The sequence below is a fragment of the Rhodnius prolixus genome, unplaced genomic scaffold (genome assembly GCF_049639745.1).
Source record: "Rhodnius prolixus isolate KJV_2025 unplaced genomic scaffold, Rpr scaffold_4, whole genome shotgun sequence".
Taxonomy (NCBI): domain Eukaryota; kingdom Metazoa; phylum Arthropoda; class Insecta; order Hemiptera; family Reduviidae; genus Rhodnius; species Rhodnius prolixus.
In genome coordinates, this window is record NW_027411614.1 from 21125178 (window position 1) to 21147950 (window position 22773).

At 32.6% G+C, this 22773-nt stretch overlaps 1 protein-coding gene across 2 annotated transcripts in view; it reads left to right on the plus strand.

The window, feature by feature from the left end:
• LOC141456065 (bicaudal D-related protein homolog) overlaps positions 1–22773 on the plus strand; it is a 216698-nt gene that overhangs the window by 185970 nt on the left and 7955 nt on the right. For both annotated transcript variants that reach the window (XM_074131669.1, XM_074131670.1), the window contains exons 2-5: positions 15223–15438; positions 18529–18645; positions 19927–20073; positions 20192–20356. In XM_074131669.1, the coding sequence (XP_073987770.1) occupies positions 15223–15438; positions 18529–18645; positions 19927–20073; positions 20192–20356 (645 nt within the window). The remainder of the gene's footprint in view (positions 1–15222; positions 15439–18528; positions 18646–19926; positions 20074–20191; positions 20357–22773) is intronic.

A 22773-nucleotide genomic window follows, 5' to 3' on the forward strand; every position in this document is an offset into this window, starting at 1 on the left:
TTTGGAAAAATTGTCATGGAAATCCTATAACCATAGAAGAAAAACTAGTGATTATTCTTAAGGTAAGTAATGATTTTATTGAAAAAAAGACAAATAAATACACATGAAAATAAATGTAAGCACGATTTAAAAAACAAAATATTGTTTAAAAGTAAATAATAAAATAATAACCAAAAATAATGAGTAAAGACAGCACTAAATAATTTTTGGACGTCCATTTTGAAGCTCCGATACTGGAGTTCAGCTAGCAGAAAAATGAAAAATTCAATTCTATCATCTATGCTCGTTTATAGCAGCGAGTATGAGTCACTAGTCGAAGCTTCGTTGTGCACGCTCACATAAGAATGTACTAGGTTATTCTATAAGCGCTGATGCATCACTGCTATCATCTCCGCTATCATCTATGCTCACAGCTCCGTTGTAAACGTACCCTAAGAGTTCAAATATATTTATGCACTTTTTTAAAACTCCTTGTGGCAGATTATGGCATCGTAGAATCTAGTTTATGTTACAGATTGTATCGACTCTTAAAATTCCAAAACATTTTTTGCCAATTTCAGTCATGATTTTTTATTTTTGCCAATTTTGTTTTATTTTTATTTTCGATCTAAGGACAGAAAATACACTAACCTTAGATGTAACAATGTAAAAAATATTGTAATAATTAATGAAGATAAGAGTTAATTAACCTTAAGCCCTGAAGATGACCTAGTGCCTAGGTCGAGAGCTGGGCAAAAAATAAAAAAAATGAATACTGAAAATGACAATAAAATTTATTTCTTTTTGATTAACGAATCAGTCACCGAAAACGATGAACTATAGTCTACAATAAAACATTTTGGTTGGCAAAAGTCTGGAGGGATTGTAATTTTTTTAATGATAAAAGAATTGAAACGTGTTAAAAGCACTTAATCAGACACGAATAACGATTAAATGAGAGAAACCTGTTCCTTGTGCGATGTGTTTAATTCCTGGGTCGCATTTTAACCGAGCAAAGAATATCTGTTGAATTTGAGGCAAAGGTCTTACAGTTTATGAAAACTTCCAATATTAAGAACTGGATAAGCTGGAGGCGGACCCAGTTTTGGGTCTTTGAGTTTGAGTTGATTGTTTCTCAATACGTCTTTGGTAAACTTTCAAAGTTCTAAAAACCAGACAGAGAGGCTTAGAAACGTGGACTGTCAGTTTGGTACACTGACGGCTCTAAGTCAAAGGAATTAGTGGGAGTGGGGTTGTGCCCAGATAAACGAAGATTTCACATTTGGGTGAGCCTAGAAAGGTAGGCTATATTATTTCAGGCAGAGCTAGTTGCTACGGATCTTCGTGCTGCCGAAATCATAAGAGAGAGAGAATCATTAATTTTAGGGAGTAGCCATATTCCCAAACAGCTAGGCAAGTTACTTGCCATTAAGTCTAGGTTAAGTCTGCAGGAGGTTGACGTGTGATGGTCCTGATGGTCCGACAGAATCTTGACGAGAATTGGTAGCCTCAATAACCAATTGAGTATGAGCCTCGTCATCCCTCGTAAAACCAAATCTAATGCAGGAAAATTTTGCTCTGAATTTCAAAATCTTACAAAAACCAATATTGATTGGATTTGGAACAGCCAATGAACAATTGTGTTTTGATAGTATAAAGCTGCTTATGTCACAATTCTGGAGGGAAAAGAATTAACTTCGAGTATAGTGTAGTTACTAGATTTCCAAGTTCGAATCCTGCTGGCTGCCCATACATTTTCTCTTTCTAGTAACTTCTTGCAGCAAAGTGTCCGGAGGGCGCCAGAGCTCTGAAATTGGCCCCAGGTGACATTGAAATCAGATTGAAGCGTTTCAAATTATGGGGAAAAACACATTAAGAGAAAGTAGTAAATAGCTTTCTTTCAGATTTTTCTTTTAATTTTCCTTAATTAAAATATTTGTACCAAAATAAGGTGTGAATTGTATTTCATCCAAAACAAAGACAAAATTAGACAACAGGTATACTAGAGTAATTACGTCTCAATGTAACGTAACACATATTAACGAGATTGGTCCAGAAAGAAGACCGGTTCTGATGATCTTGTCCTAGTCACCGAGTGAAACTTCATTCTGTTCCCCGTTCCATTCATCTTGCAGGAAATACTATTTCCTTTCTATGCTTATCTACCTTTCTCTTTCTAGCTCACCTTGTGTGTAAACACATGTTCCATTTTCACACCGTGTTCCGTACAAGTCCCGTAAATTAGCTTTCTTCCTTTCAACACTCTTTTACATCTACACTGAACAAATTAAACAGAAAACTTAGCTCCGCTCATCAAACTCATACTATAATCTTAAACTTTCACATTTTGTCTTCTTTTTTCTCATCCAATCATTAATAAGTTACTCAATCATTCAAATGCCAAACTTTCTACTAAACCAAAAGCAGAAGGAATAGAATAGGTCAGTGCTCGTGGACTGGATTCAGAAACTGGAAGTTCCGGGTTCCAAATACTTCCTTTACGAACAGTGCGACCTAAGGAGTTCACCTTTTAACAGAGAGATTTTATTTTATCTTTTTTTTATTCCTAGAAAAATAATTGCTGTGAGGTTTGTCGTGGAACTGCAACATTTCCTTCTACAGTTTAGAAGGAATTCTCCTAAGTTCCTGAGGTAATAACTCTCTTACAAAACACAACATACGCATAGAGCCTGCGTGGATGGTTGATAAGTGCCACAAATTATCTTACATACACTTCACGACACACTTCATTAACGCCCACATTTTGAGTACAAACACCAACTTATAGGGAGACCTAAATTTGATCTTTTTAGGTCAAGGCGGATTTAGAGCTTCCCCTATAGAAATCTTAACACTGCATTGCCAATCTGGAGTCATTTTTGAACTCCAAAAAAATAGGAATGGTCTCTGTTTTCCCACACCACATAGCTCTTATCCCGAAATGCTCTTAGATATGCTATCCCCACTCTCTCACCATTTGATAGTCACGAGCTGAAGACCGTGGAATTCTCAGTTTCTTTTTGCAGATTAGTTTACTTGAATCATAAGGGTCATTTCGACTCCTGATTGGTAATATAAGTAAATTTTCTGTTATTATCTTGACTCCAGATTATTACCTAAATGCTTATTTGATAAATTTACATAATTTTCATAGAAAGTACAAAGGCTCAAAAAAAAGCCTCTTTCTAGAATTGATTTTCTGCCCGAATTGCAGCAAAAACTTGTGGCGAATTGGGTAATTTCCCATCCGTGTCATCAGCGCACAGTAATTGAAAAAATAGTGAATGTAATTAAAAAAATGAAAAATTTCCTGATCAGAAGGCAGTCAATCAGGATTCTAGAAAATACTGAAATTACTGCGATCTTAAGTTGAAGTTAATTCCTTCTGCGTGAAATGTTAAAGCCGATTTGTGGACAAAATTCGTTCTAAATTCCTATTCTTTCTCATCCTTTAATGCAAATTTTATTATTAAAATTGAAATCAATATAAAAAAAAAAGATAAAAATAAATTATGGAGTCAATATGACTCCACATTAGCAATAACTGACTAAGTTCGAGCATTGGGAATGCAGTGTTAAATCAAGTAAAAGTTTAACTATACGGTACGTCATCCTTGTTCCAAAAAAAACACTGAAGATGATCTAACGACCGAAATCGATTGATGGCCGAAAATGAACCGAAAAATGATGTCATGATGTTGTCTAATGCTGACCCAACCCAGATGTGTACTTTTTAGTGGCTTGGTTGGACCCGCATTGCTGGGTAATGTCCTGTAATTGCAACCATCATTGCATACCTCTGCTTTTGTGATTTTGTGATTAAATCATTAAACTAGTATCCAAAAATTTAAATTTGAAGAAGAATAGCTACACTTTTTTTATTTGAATTGATTTTTTGTAATTCTTTTTTCGAGGAATGATGTCTTTAAAGTGTACAACTAATTATAATAAAGTCAACTACTTTTAAGTAAGGCGCCACGGTAGCCGAGCGGGTTAAGAGGCGAGACCTGCAAATCTAATATGCATTGTGGTACTGGGTTCGATTCCCGGTCTTGGCCTTGGATTTTATTTAATGGTTAAATGAGAAATAGTAAAGTATGTTTGCTATTCGCCTCCGTCCACGACACCTAATTGGTAGTTGGACGTAAAGCCCGCCTGAAAAAATAGGCGATTACTTTACTTTTTTTTTTACTTTTAAGTACAAATTGTAAGTTTAAAAAAAAAAATTAATTCGTGCACTGCCGTAAAAGAAATTAGAACGAGTGATTACACCAGATTTCGATTTTTATACCATAATTACAATTTCAACAAAAGGTTTTTGTGCTATTTTTAATGAATATCCTTAAATAATTTCTCTCAAAAAAACAATAAGTATGAAAAGTAATTTCTAATCAAGGGAACTTAACCTTTTGAAAACAATATTCCAGAGCGTTAGTTATCTAGTGAATCTTGTAAAATGTCATCGACGGATCACTTTCATTTCTTGCATGAAACAATTAAAGAGGGTGAAACGTGAGATTGTGATACAATTAAAGGGCCACTAGGTTATTATCTCTCTAAGGAAACCAAAAGAAATTTACTAATTTTGTTTTGTTTGCCTAGCAGACGGTACCACGCTCTACTTGGCTATGAAGGTTATACTCGTATATCTACGAATTCTTCTATTAGTATCACTGAAAGTCACGGAAATTGTTTTTTTTAATTCAGGTTAGAGGAGGTTATTCAGGTTACAATGAAGGTTTATTAAAAATTAATATAGAAAAAAGTCTGCTACTTACTAACACGAAGCTATTAGACTAAAGAGAAATATTTTCCGGCCTTGTACAAGATATGCATGGCATTGTTTATCAATTTTGATATATGTGTTTTTGTAAATGTGGGTACACGTATCGTAATGTACGTTTAAGGCCAAACTGGATCTGTCGAATAAGTTTCTTTCGCAAGGTGAGTAATTCGTTGAAATGATAACACTGGAATATCATAACATAATCAAATTCTTCGATTTTGGTCTAGAAAACGCATAAATTTATTCTAAGTTCAATAAGGCAGCATACTAGGCCCCATTCTGTACATAATCTACTCCTCAGACATACCTACTCATCTTCAAACTACTCTTCTCACCTATGCTGACGATACTGCCATCTTATCTACTAACAAATAGCCATTAATAGCTCATAGAAACCGTCAGTCTCACCTCTCCTCCTTAGAAAAATGGTTCAAAAAATGGGGCTATCAAACTGAACGAAACAAAATCTCAAAACATTACTTTCACTTTTCGACACTTCCTCCTGTCCTTAATTCCTTTACCAGTAGTCAACGTAGTCCGCTACCTTGGGCTTTACCTTGACAGAAGACTTACATGGAACCCTCATACTCGACTTAAGAGAACAGAACTCAACAGACGCTTACGACAACTGAAAAGACTACTCGACAACATATCAAAACTCACTCTGGACAACAAAAGACTTATATATGTAAGTATATTAAAGCCAGTCTGGGCTTATGGCATCGAACTGTGGGACCAAACGCTCCAATCTGCAAAGGATCCAGTCCTTGCGGTCTAAAATTCTTCGTTCTATAGTAAACGCTCCTTTCTACCGTCACCAATCAAATCATTCTCACAGAACTTGAACATTCCTTTCGTCACACAAGTTGCAGAAACACGTTACAGAAAATTCTATCTTAAAATTCAAACACATCGCAATCCACTTTTACATCTCTCTTCAAGAACATTTTCAGACAACACTTCCGCGATCTCCTCTCTGATGAAGAGAGTCAGCAGAATGTAGAATGTTGCCGCTGGGTAACATCTCCACTCTGATATGTGTGAATGTTGCTAATTGTTACCCTTGTTGCTTATAACGCAATGCGTTGATTGTAACTAAATAAATGGTATAAAAAAAAAAAAAGTTCAATAATGTTTTCAAGAGGTCTGCTTCTTCATTTTTAGCAGTAAAGAATTTTTATTTAATTAATCGCGATCGTACTTTTTAAGATGATCTACCTGAAAAAACGGTTTAAAACTGTATCTGAAAAGAAAGAATCGAAGTACATAATGATTAGACGATGAGCTATTAAAAATAGATAGATTAGATTCCATTAGGATCAGAAAGCGAAGAACACCATCGCGTCTTAAAAAGGATAAGTTAATACTCCCCTTAGCCCTTTCTAGTTAATTTGACTTAAGGGTATCAAGAGAAGCTTCTGAGTAAAGTATGAAGGGACAAACTTTGAGCCCGTCGCAAGAACACAAGACATGGAGTGCTAATATCTATTAACAAACTTAATCGACTTCGCCTGCCTTGGCGTTTACACACTCCTGCGACTTAAAGTGCCCCACTTTTTTTGGTGGCTACACTTTTAATGCATTTCGTAATTCTCTTTAAGGGTGTCGGGGACCAATGAAAACCTCATTACTCCTCGCTTGAGTACATTATTATTATGTATGTACTATAAGTAACTGTCACCATAGACATAAAAGAAACGTAAAATGAATTTTACTTCAGGACATAAATATGAGAAAGCGTTGTGCCATACATTTAACATTTTCGTTAAATAAGGGCCAAAAACCAATTCCTCAGCAATGTTTAGAATCCTACTTTGAGGCTAGAAACAAATCAGCAAGCAAAGCAAAAGAATTAATCTATTGGAAAGGCCATGGCCATTGTTTTTTTGGAATCAAAAGGAATTTCTTTGTATTACCACGCAAAGGGAAAAACAGTAACCATGCTAGCGAGTCTTCGGCACCTACTAAGTAGTAGTAGTAGTAGTAGATTTAAATTCAAAAATCGGTTTGATTTGATAATCGTTAATAAAAAAAAAAAAAAAACTGATTTGATGATGTCATGTTTTATAATTTGCATATTTCCGCTTGTTGAATTACACAATTACATCGATGAAATAATCTTTTTTCAATTCGTTGATTTGCAGATTTGTTTCTGTCTTTTTTGTCCGTATATCATTTCTAGAAATAACTACTCATTATTTTGTTTTAATTAAGAAGCATCATTATTGTTAATTAGGTACATTCTCAGTACTCCTTACTGGGAATTCTTGCAGAAGCTTCTATTACTTTCATTCCATTTTCCATTAAGGACACCCTTAGAAAGATAATGTAGCAATGCCTGGACATAAAACCTGCATCTTAGAGAAATAGAACTATCTTTGCTGATCTCTGGGACTTGGAAGAATGTTGAAGATTTACAAGTAATCCGAAACAAAAGAATAAAGGCGTTACACAAGTTAAATTTGTGTAAAGTTACTGGGTTGCGTTTCATACTTTAGCAACAAAGACGACAGTTTTCGCTTTTAAGATAGAATAGCTGTCCTTCCCGCTGAATCTGATTCCTTAGCGTAATTATACGAGCGTTTAATGGTCTAAGAACTCGTTATTCCGTTTTAGTTTACCTAATCTGATTCAAGAACTCAAGGAAATGGGTTCAACGAATAAAAGAATCTTCAAATTATGCAAAGAAAACATTACTCCAATTTCCACATCAAGTATAAGAAAAATGTTTCTTGTGGATAAAGTGCTGTACTGCAAGCTATATTGTAAAGAAAGTAAATCTATTGTCATACAATTCAGGTATCAATCTGTGATGTTAAAGTTACACTGTATCATCTTGACCTGTGCTGTAGTGAAGTGTTTCAAAAGAACCCTACTTGTGTTGTAGGGTTTCTTTTAGTAAAGGATATCCTTTCTTAGGGTCAACATTGAATTCTTTTAAACATCTACTTTTATTAAGGACAAATAACTATTTGGCGATCAACATATTTATTATTGCACTACAGCTATCAAATTTCTGTGCAGTAATTTCAACTATGCCGCAGACAAACTATTTGTTTACTTTTTTCTTTCCAGATAGGCTTGTAAGCAGCTTCGGATCTTACATCTATAAATGTAATCTATAAGATGTAGTGCCACGTTTAAGAACGTAATCTTATATAAACAAATCATCCATGATTCTATTTCTTTAGAATTATCATATAAGTATATGTATAAGAACGTGTCTGACGTCAAGTTAATCTTTATATTCACATGGTGGATATTACCAGCAAAACTTTTACTGAATTATATATTGTGTAACATAAAAATATACTTGTTTTTTCTTCGAACGTGACGAATTTATTCTAATTGGTAAATAGAACTGTAAGAAATGAGATCCGAATTGAACTGTAGTCAGAGAACTGCATGAATATTTAATTTGTTTTAATTCAGACATTTTTATTATTACTATTTTACAAAAACAACTTCATAAACTAATGTTTGACCTTTAGTACTCTCGATAGGGTTTGTTACACTACTATACAAAAGCGTCTTAGTAGACTTGGTAGCTAGTTTAGGATAGATGTAGAGGCAAGCTTTTGAACAAGAGGAATTGTGCAGCAAGGGAGAGAGTCGAAAGAATTTTCTATATTTAGATTTAGATTCTTCAATTGCATGTGAGATCTTGAGGTCGTTATGGAGGCTAGTCTTAGGGACATAAAATGGAGAATTCGTAATCTGACGAAGTATTTTTGAATGAAATGACTAGTTCTTTTGAGAATTTGAAGGTTTGGTTGTACCAAAGAGTTCCAGTCCGTAAGACTAGTTCGTTTTGTGTAAACCGTTGTGTATTAGTCGTTTGTGTTCCAGTGTAAGTTCGATTATCGAATAGTCAAGTTAAAGTCTTTTTTAGTCTAGTGTTAATCTAAGATAATCTATCAGTTCGTTCCATTTTCCTACTTCCACAAATTACTTCCTGAAGAAGGACACTACTGGTCTTGAAAACGTGCAAGATTTAAGAGGAATTATCTTTTGAAGTTAAAATGCTTGAAAGATGAATTTAATTTTCATGAGCTGCTCCTTACAAAAATAATAAGGCAGATTATTTAAAGTGAAAGTAATGTGTAATTTGTGTAAAGGAAAATTCACGCTATCTGAAGTCCATTTTCACTTGTACTTACCATAACTTTTTGACCTACGCTTTTTTTTTCCATTACCTTTAAATTTTATCGTTTAATTAGTAATCAGAGTTAAAGATGTTCACACATTAAAATTAAATTTTCATTGATTATTCATTATTAAAATAAAAATAATATTAAAAGTATTGTGGCTTCCAGTAATGATTTTAGCTCGTCAAAGTCAAACCTTTTTCGAAAATTACCAAAATATTTAAAAGATAAACAGTTTACTAAAAGTAGAAAAATTGCTTAAACTAATTTTTCTGGAAACTAAAAACAGCTTCTTACGGTTAATAGTATGAAAAAATAAATGTCAGTTTTCAGTCGTGATACATTTATTCTGCCGAGCTTTCAACCTAGGGACTAGGTCATCTTCAGGGCTGTGTAACATATTTACAGATTGTTAACAATAATTCTATTGAAATGAGTATGTATAATAAAATGAAATTTACAAAAATTATTTACCTAGTTTACAAAGTAATATTTTACATTTCAGGGTTGGTGTGTCTTCTGTCTTGTCTGTTCATGGACTGCGTGTGATCGGTCTGTGTGTGATACGTGTTAGGTTGTGTGGAAGTCAGTGTTGCCAATTGTCAAGTATTTTGTAGTAAGTTTGCGTATATGTTGCTTAAATTGTTCGTGTCTGTTTTGAAATTTAAACTGTTTTCTGTCTTAGATATGTACATATATCATTTCTAGCACCTTCCTTTTTTGCTTTTTAGTCTGAGTTACCGAAATACGGAGTTATTTCTTGGCTCAATTTGTGTACTCCATTTGACATCTGTCACTTCTTCTTTGTAAAAAAGCACCTAATCTTAGCTCCTTCTCAAAACCTTACATAACATATTGACATTAACAATGCATTAATAGCATGCATCGCAATCATTACAAATGGAAAAACTTTTCTTGCTCTGTAAAGTCTTGGGACGCCCTCAAAAAGCTTCTGCCACCCCTAGGGTATCCACTCCCCAGGTCAAGAACCACTTCTGTTGACTGTTTCACACTAGATCAGTAAAAAGTGGAGGGACAGATTGAAGATAGTCTTGACACTTTTCACATTTTGATCAACAACTAAAAACCCAAGTACCCTGTATTTCGACAAAAAGATCTTAAACCAAGTACCCAATCTACTTATTCATTACACCCATCCTTTGTTGGACAAATGACGGAAGGTACACACAGTCGAGAACGAACTTCCTCTGTTAAAAACATTGCAGATTACTTACGGAGACTCCAAACTAACATAACCGAACATAGTTCACTGCTTGCGCCCATCAAGGATGTACGGATTAGTACCTACCGAACTAAAAATCGTACCTACTAAACAGAAAACAAATCCAACGATTTAAAATCCTCCAACGAATAATTGATGCTCCTTTCTACATCTCTAATACCATAATCCTTACAAACCAAATTATTATTTTTGTTCACAATCTAGCAGAATCCCAATCAACGGATTCCAGCTTAGACTCTCCTTTCAACATAACCTTTTTCTCGAATTCACATTCTAGAAAGAACTCTGCAAGGCGGCAAAAACGCAGTTGTCGTCGCTTTATTGCCAACTAAGGAAATTGTCACTGAACAGCTAAACATCTCACTGAATGTATTCCTTCTACAAATTTACATTTTACAAAGTTGTTTATGTAGCACTAAATTTTCAATTAAAAGTAAATAAATAAAAGCCAACGCCCTTAAAAATGGAAACAAAAATATTAAAATGATTCACGTTTGTTTAATTGATAGGTCTACTCTAACAGAGATATCTTTGACAAGATAACGCTGATAACGCTTTTGAAGTAGCAATCTATGGCTTTGCAACATAACTTTATTAATTAATTAATTTTATTTCAACAATCTGATGAACTCAATCAGTTATATTGTAATTGAAACAAATGTATTACTTGTATATATGTTGTTTTCGTGTACATGAATCTATAAGTATTGAATATATTAATATTTTATAAGTTTTTACGCTGCTATAATGCTAATGATGCTTTATTTGATCTGGCGGAACAATCGATATTATTGCTCCATCTTTTAATTGCACATGTATTTTCACAAATAACGTTCTAATTTATCAAATATTTCTATCGAGTGAAATTTTCTTGTTAGTAGAAAGTAATTGCAATCGGGCAGAAAGATTTTGAGTTTTGGTATGAAACATTTTTGAGATCGGGAAAAAAGTGGCTTTTACACATTCGGGTTCTTATATGTGTCTCCATGAAACTTAAAAACTGCATTAGTTTACTTCAAGGAATTAATTAATTTATTAGAAAAGAAGGAAAAGCCAATCTGGTGTAAATACCATACGATATCTCTAACGACCATTCCCCTAGCTATACACGGAATTATAGGAACGTTTTAATACCGTTCAGAATGCCCAAAAAACTAAAAACTTTTGATCTAAATTATAAGTTGATAGAAAATTTAAAAGAAAACATTTTCTGAAAAATGGAAAAAGCCGTGTAGTACTTACGGTTGTTTTAGAATTTTTTACAACTTATAATTTAATCAAGACATTTGGCCACCATTTTCAATATAAAACACGTAGAGACGTACTTTGTACTGAAATAGTACATCAGAGGAAAGAAATAGCCACTTTCTTTTTTAAAAGTCCCTTTAATGGTATATTTCTGGCAAAATGCAACACGCAACGAGGATAGAAAGTTAAAAAAGAATAATTGAAGCTATTTTTAAAAAAAATCTCAACGTAAATAATCCATTCTGTAAACTGGTTCAGTTCATCAAATTCGGAATTTAAGCAACATATTACTCTCCTTTACAAAGTGTAGGACTCGAAGCCTTGCATTATATTCAAATGATTCTTTAGTGTTAAGCTTACCCATCCATCTATCTCTCAGAAGTGCAGTTAATCGAATTTTCCTCCTCAAAAAATTGTCATATTAAAGTTGTAGATCATCAAGAGTACAAAGTTGGAGACAGAAACTCCTTGGAACTAGTTTTGGGCAAATTATTTAGAAATTCAGTAATCTATTCAGTAAAATGGTACTCTGTTAAGGGATTGTGTTTGCTAGGATACAGTCAGATCTCAGTAAGACCCAATCTAAATATCCAGTTTCAGCTTTTTGCCATTTTTAGTTTTCGAGATATTCAAAAATGTTCATGCTTACGTACACACTTACACTCAGAAACCATTTTCTAAAAAATCACTTTTTGGGACTCAGGAGACCTCAAATATTTCCGGTACTGCGAAAAAAAGAAAAAAAACTTAACTTACCTAGTAAAAGAATGTAAAAAATAAAAAGGTTAAATTAATGATGGAGGACAGGTAACATTTTAGATTTTCTTATCGACCTAGTATCATACTTGCGTTACCTTAGTAACCTGTTACTACAAACATAACACCAACAGTTTACTAACCTTCATCTTTTTTCACTATAATATTAAACATCTCTTATCGACTTTTTTATTCTGGGGTGACCTGTATTCATTTTATTTAAGTTGCAGAAATGAATTACTTTGTAAGCGTTATCTCGTTTTTTTTTCCTAAAAAGCATGTCAGCAAATTTAATAAGAGTAACTGTTTTGATTAGGAGTTCTAGCTAATCCCAATTAAGCTAACGTTGCATGGAAATGCATACGAATCCTTTTTATCATTTAAATACATCAATGTTTACTTTCTCTTATTGCTGGTTGGGAAGAGTTTTGCAGACTTCTTAAATTTGGATGCTGAATGTATTACCCAGAGTTCATTTAGAAGATAATACAAATATTGTCTCATTCCTGATCTGTGCTTCCGCAATAAAAAAAAACAAAAAAAAACTTATTTTTATGAATCGCAGAGGTTTAATTTAGGTAACTGAAGTTCATAGACCGTTTGTTTGATTACTATAGGTATTCCCGTAAATACGTAGCTGTGTTCTTGCATGACCCGTAACGTGTAAATAATTTAATTAAAAGATATGCCATTTTATAAAGTACTAATGAAATATGTAATAAAGGTCATGTGGTCATTTCTTAGTTTATTAGTTGACATAATAAAAATAAAATAACCATTTTCTACAGAAGCGGCAATAAAGCATAAAATCAGATGTGAAAAAATAAAATTTCTTTTGATTTTGTCCGTCATAGCTCAAATGTTTATTCCTGACCAGTTACGGACTTCCTCAACGCTGTCCCAGAGTCTCGGAGATTGTGGAAATTTAAATTTCACTAAAGTGCATTTTATGGAAAAACTAAAAAGTGCATTTTATGGAAAAACTAAAAAGTGAATTTTAGAGGAAAAACTGTTCCTCCCTAGAGACTAACCACAAATAAATATCCTTGCAAAAATTATTCATTTATAAAAAGGATATGAATTTCAGACATAGTGTGCACTATAAATGCATACATACTCGTATGTATACCCCCCCAAGGGATGGCGATGTATGCAATTAATTGGACAGTTTGTGCCCCCTTGGGTGCCACAGCTCACTATATCTCACACGCTCATCACAACAGTATAATTTTACGACACTGTGAACATATTTCTACACAAACCACTAAGGCATAAAGGACACACCTTGTGGGCGTATAATTTATGCCAAACCATTAGCGAGAGAGAAAACAAATATTAAATTAAAAAAAAAAAACTTAATATATCTGGAAATCGATTTTCCAAACTTTGTTTGTCACATAATATTCTTGTTCGATTGGAATTGTCTTTAAAATCGATTATAAAAAACACTGTTTCACCCTTTTTAATTATTAAAAGCGCTATTAGCTCCCTAAAACATTCTTCTTTGCTTTATTCTTCCAACAACTTGAGCCTAAAAATGTAGCTTGTATATATGCATAGGTATTTATTTTAGGCCATCGAGAATTTCAATTACATTGTGACCAGCCCCGTGCTTCCAACGTAGACTTATAATTGGTCTTTAGCAATAAATAGACTGTGGATGAAAAGACTAAACTGATTGTGGGGAAAATATTGATAAAAAAATGGAGTATTCTCACTTCACAGATGGTAAGACTAGCTGAAAAATAGGCATTACAGATGATTAAGGGAGTGGCTTTTCTACCTAATAAATCTGGTTGGTTTTCAAATGTATCAATGATTTTGTTTATTTGTACGCATTTGTAAAATTTAAATTAAAATTAATGTGTCTTGGGCAGGGGTCGGCAACCTATTTTAGGTAGAGAGCCATTTCTTCTTAAATAATTTGAATAAATCTTACCAAGAGCCGCAAGGATGATAGTGTAAACAAACTCTGTAGATCATTTGTATTCGCAAATTATTATTTTATGATATTCAATAACATTTAAATGTTTTATATATTTATTATTATATACTGCAAAGTAAATAAACAAATAAATAATAACGAATGAAAGGGCGGCAGTCCTACAATATAAATCAAGTACTTTATTTTGATATTGTATAATTCTATTCAATTTGGAACCTATCACATTTAAAATTATTTTTGAAAAAATACCTTCAATAATGGAATTTTCATTCGTTTCAATAAAATTTGGGCAAGCTGAAGAGCCACACAATTTGGATAAAAGAGCAGTATGCGGCTCGCGAGCCGCGGGTTGCCGACCCCTGGTCTTGGGTGATTAGAGTTTAAGCCCATCACCTAAACTTTATGGCATCAGTGTAAATGTTGTTCACGTAAATTAAGGATTCAAAATTGGCGGGGAATCGGTCCAAATAAAAACAACAGCTCGTCTTTTTCCCAACGTTTCGACAAATATATTGTCTTCTTCAGGGCGTGTTTTTACAAAAAAAAATACCGTTTTTTGTAACTCAACCAACCCGCATAGATACGCCCTGAAGAAGACAATATATTTGTCGAAACATTGGCAAAAAGACGAGTTGCTCCTCGCCAATTTTGAATCCTTAATTTAATAATTTATGGTCACGAAACCAATATATTCATGTTGTTCATGTTGTTAGACTGAGAGGCAGGGACACAAAAAAATCCCTGAAAAAGTAGCAAATCAACTTACTCCTACGGAAAAAAAAGTAGACATTACTGATCACGAGACACCACAGTAGCCCATCAGTTAGAGGGCGAAGACTAATAACTCCATAGTTAAGATGGTCTTTAATATTGGCTTGATTCCGAGTGTTGGTGTTGGATTTTATTTAATAGTTAACATGAGAAATTTATAGGAAAGAATTTTAGCTATCTTCCTCAGACCTAATCGTTAAACTTTAAAGTAAAGCCCACCTACAAACAAATAGGTATTATTTACTCGATAATTTTACGATATTACTTAAATTGCCATTATCTCATGGCTTCATTAATGATTAAAAAATTAGGTTTGTCTAATTTCTTGTTATTATTTTTTTTAAAGATAATTGAGCAAGACAGACACCTTTTACGACGCAAATTGGCCACAACACAAGCTGAATGCGAGACCAGATTAGTGGAACTTCAAGCAGATATTAGAGAATTGCAAAGGACTTTAAGTGATAAAGAAAACATCATGAGGCAAACAGAAAAAGAGAAAAATGCTCTAATTGTAGAGCTGACTGAACAAAACCAAAGGTTGACTACGCAAATTAAAGAAGTAAGCGTTATTTATTTATGCACAATGTACTACTATAAATACAATAAAATGCACTATTAATAAGGTTTCTTAAAAAGAATAAGATAGTTGATGAACTTTACAAAATTATTAGCAGTCGTATACTTCATAAGTTTTTGTTTTATATTAAAGTGATATGATATAAATGAAAACTATTTCCAGAAAGCTACAATTAATTAATCAATATTTTGTATATTTCAAAGAATGAATTTCTGTTTCCTAAATGTTATTTTTACATTTAGACAAACATAGCAAGAAAAGTAGCTTTTATTTATTTATTTATTTCTGGCTGTTAAAAGTCATAAATTTCACAGGAGTTTCATGCCTGACATCTTTCGTTCGTAAGCAATCTCAGTAAAAGAGAAAAACGACTTGACTACTTAGTATGTCTTAACCCTTCACTGCATGTATTTTTTATTTTATTCCAAATAATTCAGTTCAACATCTTTCTCGCAAAAATAATTACAAAAAAAATTATTATTTAAAGTAATTTTTGATACGTACACTGGGCCAAAAAAGTCTGTGAACACTAACCTAAATTTTATTACTTTTATTATTATCTTATTAGAAACTTCTTTTATTTTCAAATGAAATATACTATTCGATAGAGAGAAACCAGAGTTTTTCATTTTATATTCAATCTTTTATTTTTGTTCAGCAGGAATATCACAATTAAATGTTTAACAAAACAACACCCCAAACGAATGCAAAAAAAGTCTGTGAACACTTTGCAGAAATAAATCATTCTTACACATTGTACGTGAATTATAAATTTTAAAAACTTGTAGGACCTCCTATGTTCCTAATCACTTCCAACAAGCGAGCTTTCATCGATCCTAATAATTTTGTGGTCGTCAATGTTGGAATTTTATCCCACTCTTCTAAAATAGCGTTTTTTAGTTGTTCACGGTTTCTTATTCCTCGTTTATTTATTTGGCGGCTGATTTCATCCCACAAATGTTCTATTGGGTTAAGGTCTGGCATTTGTGGAGGGGTGTTTAGGCGCCAGAGTGTATTATTTAAAAGCCATTCCCGAGTTTTTAGTGCGGTATGTTTCGGGTCATTGTCTTGTTGGAAGACAAACGTTCCCTCCAACCCTAATTTTTTTGATTTTTTTTTTAAATTGCGTCTTAATATATCCACATACACATATTGGTCCATCATACCATTAATTAGATCTAACTTGCCCACTTCTTTAGCACTCATGCACCCCACACCAGAATGTTGCCTCCCCCATGCTTAAAAGTAGGCTTCATATTTTTCATTTTCATAGCTTCATTTCTTTTTCGCCACACTTTTTGTCGTCAATCAGACCCACATACATTGAATTTCGACTCATCTGAAAAGATTACGGTTTCCCAGAAACTAGAAGGCTTAGAAACATATTCTTTCGCGAAATCCAATCGGCGGTTACGATTTATTTTATTGATTAAAGGTTTTTTCCTCGGGACTCGACCGCAATAATCGTATTCATGTAATTTATTTCTAATTGTCTGCGGTGTTACGCTTACACATAACCATTTGATAATTCTTGACTGATTTTTTGAGCGCTTGTCCTGGGTTCTTCTCGAACAGACTTCAGAATTTGCCGTTTATGAAAGGAATTAAGTTTTGGTGGCCGTCCACTGCGTGGCCTACTAATCACATTTCCGTACTTTTTAATTATATTATGCACCGTTGAAGGGTTTTTTTGAACTATCTTCCCTATTTCTCGAATACTTTTTCTTTCATTTCGCAACGTCACAATAAGTTCTCGAATTGGTCTGGGAACTTCCATATTAGTGGTTAAATATGTACTAATTAGATTATTTATTCACAAAACTGACTGTAGTGGTTTCTACAATACAATAGAGAACTTTGAAACTTTATTCAATCGTTTTTCTGTTTGTTATCTTAATGTTTTTACATATTTATACAGCTGTTCACAGACTTTTTTTGCATTCGTTTGGGGTGTTGTTTTGTTAAACATTTAATTGTGATATTCCTGCTGAACAAAAATAAAAGATTGAATATAAAATGAAAACCTCTGGTTTCTCTCTATCGAATAGTATATTTCATTTGAAAATAAAAGAAGTTTCTAATAAGATAATAATAAAAGTAATAAAATTTAGGTTAGTGTTCACAGACTTTTTTGGCCCAGTGTAGTTATTTGGTTACAACTTGCATTCAGCCATATTCAACTACTGTAACAGTTGGCTACAAACATGCATCTGGCTAAAAAAAATCAAAGAAAGAAACGTTTTTGTTAAAATAAAAACGTTACAGAGTGGTTTAAAGTTGCTAATTCAAAGATAAAAGAAAATATAAAAGATATTTGGCGCATGGCCAAGAATTTAGTGCACTTTTATTTGTGTAAGATTTGGTTATGAAATCTGACCATCAAGATATCAGGTGTATTGTAAACCTTGGTGGGCAAGGTTGATTTTAATTCTTCAGCGGGCCATTCTTTTTTAAAGTTTTAGGTACCTGACCAATGTTTTGCAGAAAATTTCTGCAAGTTTTAATCCAAGTTTTAAAAAAGTCCCCCACGAATTTTTCTAATTTGGTGTTTGAGTGTCCAAGAATTTGACACAGAAAAGACAAGAAAAAAAAATTGAAAAACAAAAAAGTTGCTTTGCTACCTCTCAATTGCTAAGACAAACCTGGATAATTAGAAAGAATTTTGGCTTATTTGTTTGCAGCAAATGAGGTTAGTATATGCAGTTGTCGATTTGGTTAATATTGCTTACGAATATTAAAGCTGATATAAATTAATTAGTTCAAAACTTACATATTTCTGTTCCCTAATTTATTAGATGGTTATTAAGCCTTGCCTTAAAAAAAGAAAAAAAAAATAGGCGATTAATTACTCGTACAGCAGTTAACAGTTTAACAGACGCACCAGTAAAAGGTTATAGAATATTTAAAAACAGCTAATGAAATAGTTATGAAAATTGAAACCTATCCTTCTATTTTGATGATGGATAATGCAACCGAAAAACGAAAACATTTAGATCAACAGATTTGTTTTAAAATTAATTAATATTTTTTCAATTTTATCAATTATTTACTTTCTTTTATTTTTGCATTTAGTCTTCAAAAACGGAAGAACAGTTGACGGTTCAATTGCAAGGTTTAAGGGAACAAGCTAACAAAAGGAAATCAAGTCTTCAGGATCATCAAAGCAGTCTTGATGTACTCAGAGACGAGGTATTTTATTTATTGTTTTTTAAATGAAAATTGAATGCTTCATGTCAATTCAGGGCACGCCACTGCACCTCAGGATCGTTGAACCTACTTTTTTTTTCTACCCACTTAATAAAAACTAACCGCATTTGGACAGTTGTTTCGAAAGTAGCCTGTAACTGATTCTCCCACAAGGGTTTGTGGGCGTAATTATAAAATTCTTCTTGTTATGTACTTAATAAATTGGAAACTCAAGAGATTAGTCTGGTAAAGAACTCTAGAATTTTTAACTCAGTTTTTTAGTTTAATTTACGAATTACAACATATGTATGTTATTTATTTACCAAGTTTTGGCTAAAAATTGCTTGAAAGGGTTAGAGCTTTATCTTTTTTCACCCAAAATAAAATATCTAAAAAAAGTATTACATATTAATATGCAACTCCACCACCCGTCCAATTCCTTCTGCTCTTGAGATCTGATGGTCTCTGCTTTGTCTTGGTTTTGGCATTTTGACCCTCGTCGCTAATATTGTAATTACGCAAAAATGTTTTTAAAAATCTTTATTTCTCACGTAGGTTTTATATATGTTACTTGTAACAATCCTCGCAATTCGTTTATATGTTTGCTGTACGAATATGTTTTATATTTTTTTACATATTTTTATATGTTGTTATACGGATGAATTTATATTCGTTCATATGTGTTCCTTATAATTAAATACATTCCATTACAAATACACCACATTACATTCCTTCTTTAAAAAATAATATTATCACCAGAAGCTTCTTTCGTTGTACCATATCAGAAAGATCACTCAGCGGTTTTAGGATTATGCAGTTTCTTCAGTTTAGTTTAACTCCTGATTACTGGCCGGAGATTGACGGTGTTTCTGTAACAAAAGAACCCTTTCAGTACATATGTTTTGAACAGAGGATACTGCCATTTTATTATAAAGCTTTGCTTGAAGGGTCTGATGACAAAGATGAAACTACCTTCAATAACAAAGTTTTTAGTGAAAGTATTGCACACCGACTTGAATTTGGTTCTTATACTTACGTTTTATCTTTAGTAAATTTTATGTGAACTATAATTGATTTATTTCACATATTCCCTTGATGAGAATCCAATTATGATTTCAATAATATTGTTAAATCAATAGAATTCACTTGCGTTTGGGTTTATTGCAATCGTTGTCCCAGTATATTTGTTTTATTATTTAATGATTTTGTATAATGTTTGGCAGTAAACACTATATTTTACTGTATTATTAACGTTATTTACTTGTGTAAATATTGACCCATTAGATATGTATGATGACGGAAAAGAAAAACGAGCTTGAAAGAAGAGTTGCTGTGCTTACCCAACAAAGAGATAATCTAAGTACTGCGTTGGATGAAGCCACTGATAGAATTATGCTTTTAGAAAGGCAAATGAGAGAGCAACAGTTGCAGGTTAGCATCTTATTTGAATTGTTTTTAATTCTTTTTATCTTCATATACTAATTAAAATTACTTTTTTTAATAGTGTAAAACTTACGTTTAATATTTGAGAATTTCTGTATAATTTTAGATGAGAGTATCCAATAGTGAGCTGGAAGAATTAAGAAGTGCGAACAGTTCACTAGGAGATAAGATCCAAGGATTCAGTAGTTCTTCAACAAGTGGCCAACGCTCTTTACACAGTGAAATGGAATGTGATGATGAACAGTTACCAGAAGGAGATGATCTTCACCAGGTTATTTTTATAGTTTTTAATGTGCTAAAGAAAGCAAAATAGAACAGACAAAAAGAAATTCTAACTTAGAAAAAGTAGGTTGCAAATCATTACTGTTGTACTATGGGTAGAAACCGGCATTTAAGTGCATTTTTATTCTAGCGAAGAAACTGAGGAATGAATGTTGTTCTCTTAATAAAAACACTTCTTTTTTTTATCTAAGTGTAAAGTCACGTTTAACTAATTGTAAACTGCATATTCGGCAAAGACAAGATATATAGTATAAAAAAAAAACTAACGAGAGGTACTTAACAAAAGCTAGCTAGATGAATGACCCATGGAATAATAGCCATATAGAAGTATTCACTAGAATAATTCCATAGAATAATAGCCATATAGAAGTATTTATTTGATTGAAATAGATATTCCTCCCGTCGCTAGTGGAGTAACCCGAGACTTATTGTCGTGGATGAATTGTTGCGGTTTTTGTTTGATAAATAACTTAAAGTTACTTGCGAGAGAAAGTAATGTCACTTGCGATTTTTCACACACATCAATTTAAAAGATAACTTTATTAACTTTTTTCGTTGTAGTTATTCATAATTGTAATTTAACTCTAACTAGTCACATGATTAAGTAATTACTAGAGGACAAAACATTATAACAAACAAATAATTTAAAAACATACTTAATGGCATTAATACATTAACAATAATATAAAAACATAAACAAATAAGGGGGGGTAATCTGGCCCCCAAAGAATTGACAAAAACAATTTTCTTGTGAAAACGTTTTGATTAAAATTAGAAGCTATTTGTACGTAAATTGAAAAATTGATCTGAGATTACAGTAATTCTCCCTAAAACGGTATAAAGAAATTAAATTTGAAATAAGGACTTCAATAATAAAGTTAGGTGTTTCTCAACTTTACGCTTTTCCGTGTAGTATTTGACGATCAAGTTTTCATATTTTGAAATATATTTAATATTACATGAAATTATTATTTTTGAAAGTCAATATTTCCTACAATGCAATGGAATTCAAAGAAAAAGGTAAATGTCATCAATTTCTATCTAAAAGCGGAGAAAAATGCAAATTTTGTATCAGAAGATTATAATGCAGTAGGAGTTCGCCACATGCTCTTAATGAAAAGGTATTTTCAGATTGGAAGAAACCGTCAGCCAATCAGTAGTAGTAGAACAGACCTTTATTTTGCCCAGTACGATTACTGTATCCCATTGGCTAAGTTGTAAATGAGCAAAATGGAGAAGATCAGTTTTCTGATGTTTGATTGGCTGGTATTTACGCCCACTTCTTAATTCTCTTCCCTTGTAGACGAGCTCCTTTACCAACATATTCTACTGATACTAAAAGTGAATTTTACTGCAATTTTAGATGGAAATTTTGACAAATTATGAAATTTCGTAGGTTTTCCTGGGTTTTTACTTTTACTTGATGCCTAAACCTTTTTATTAGACCCAATTTAAATTAAATCGTGAGTTTTAATTTATATCTAAAGTTATATACAATAAAAATAAGTAATGCTACGTTGAATTCTAATATTTCACTTCAAAACAACTTTCACGCACTGTTCAGATAATGATCTGTACATGTTTATAATTTGTATACGCTTTTTAAACTATATTTTGATTACAATCTATTGATTTGTTGCACAATAACTTTAAAATTAAAGTTAATATTATTAATAATTTGTCTTCAGTTCCGATATAATGTACAGCATCGGGAGCCCAAAAGGCACATGTAACTAAATTCCTGATCGTATCCTCATTCATGAAAATGTGTACACACATTTAGGCGCTACGTTGTTTACACAACACCAAGAAGAAGAAGAATTTATGAAAATGCCGATTTTGCTCATTTTTGGTATCGTTGTTTTCGAAAACTGATTAATCTAAGTCGTAGCAAAAAAAATTGCACTTATAAAGGAGGATTTGCCCTATATTTTAAAAAGAATTTGGGAATTTTATCTTATCTAGGAAATGAGTCAAAATTTGGTGTTTTTCAACGTTACGCTTTTTCGAGCAGTTTTTGTCGATCAACCCTTATACAACTGTCCTAACAGGATAGTTTTTATTTATACTAATCTAGAAGTTCCTTCGCCTTAACTTCTCAGCAGTTTATAATATATATACACTAGCAGTGTGCATAGGCATTCTGTTTAGTTTCTTTAAAAAACATGAATTTCATATTTATTCTTCTAGAATCAGAAGCAACCCCAATTCATAGCGCAGTGAAAATTACTGATTTTATCTATTGTAGCTTGCATATTTTATGTATTCCTCTGAGATTTTGGTTTTTCATCTATCATGAGAGATTGATTCATCATTTAGTGTAGAGAATTAGATTTCCACTCATAAGCCTCTTCGTTTAGAAAAAAAACATAATAATAATAATAATCTTAAGATGAACACGTGGAG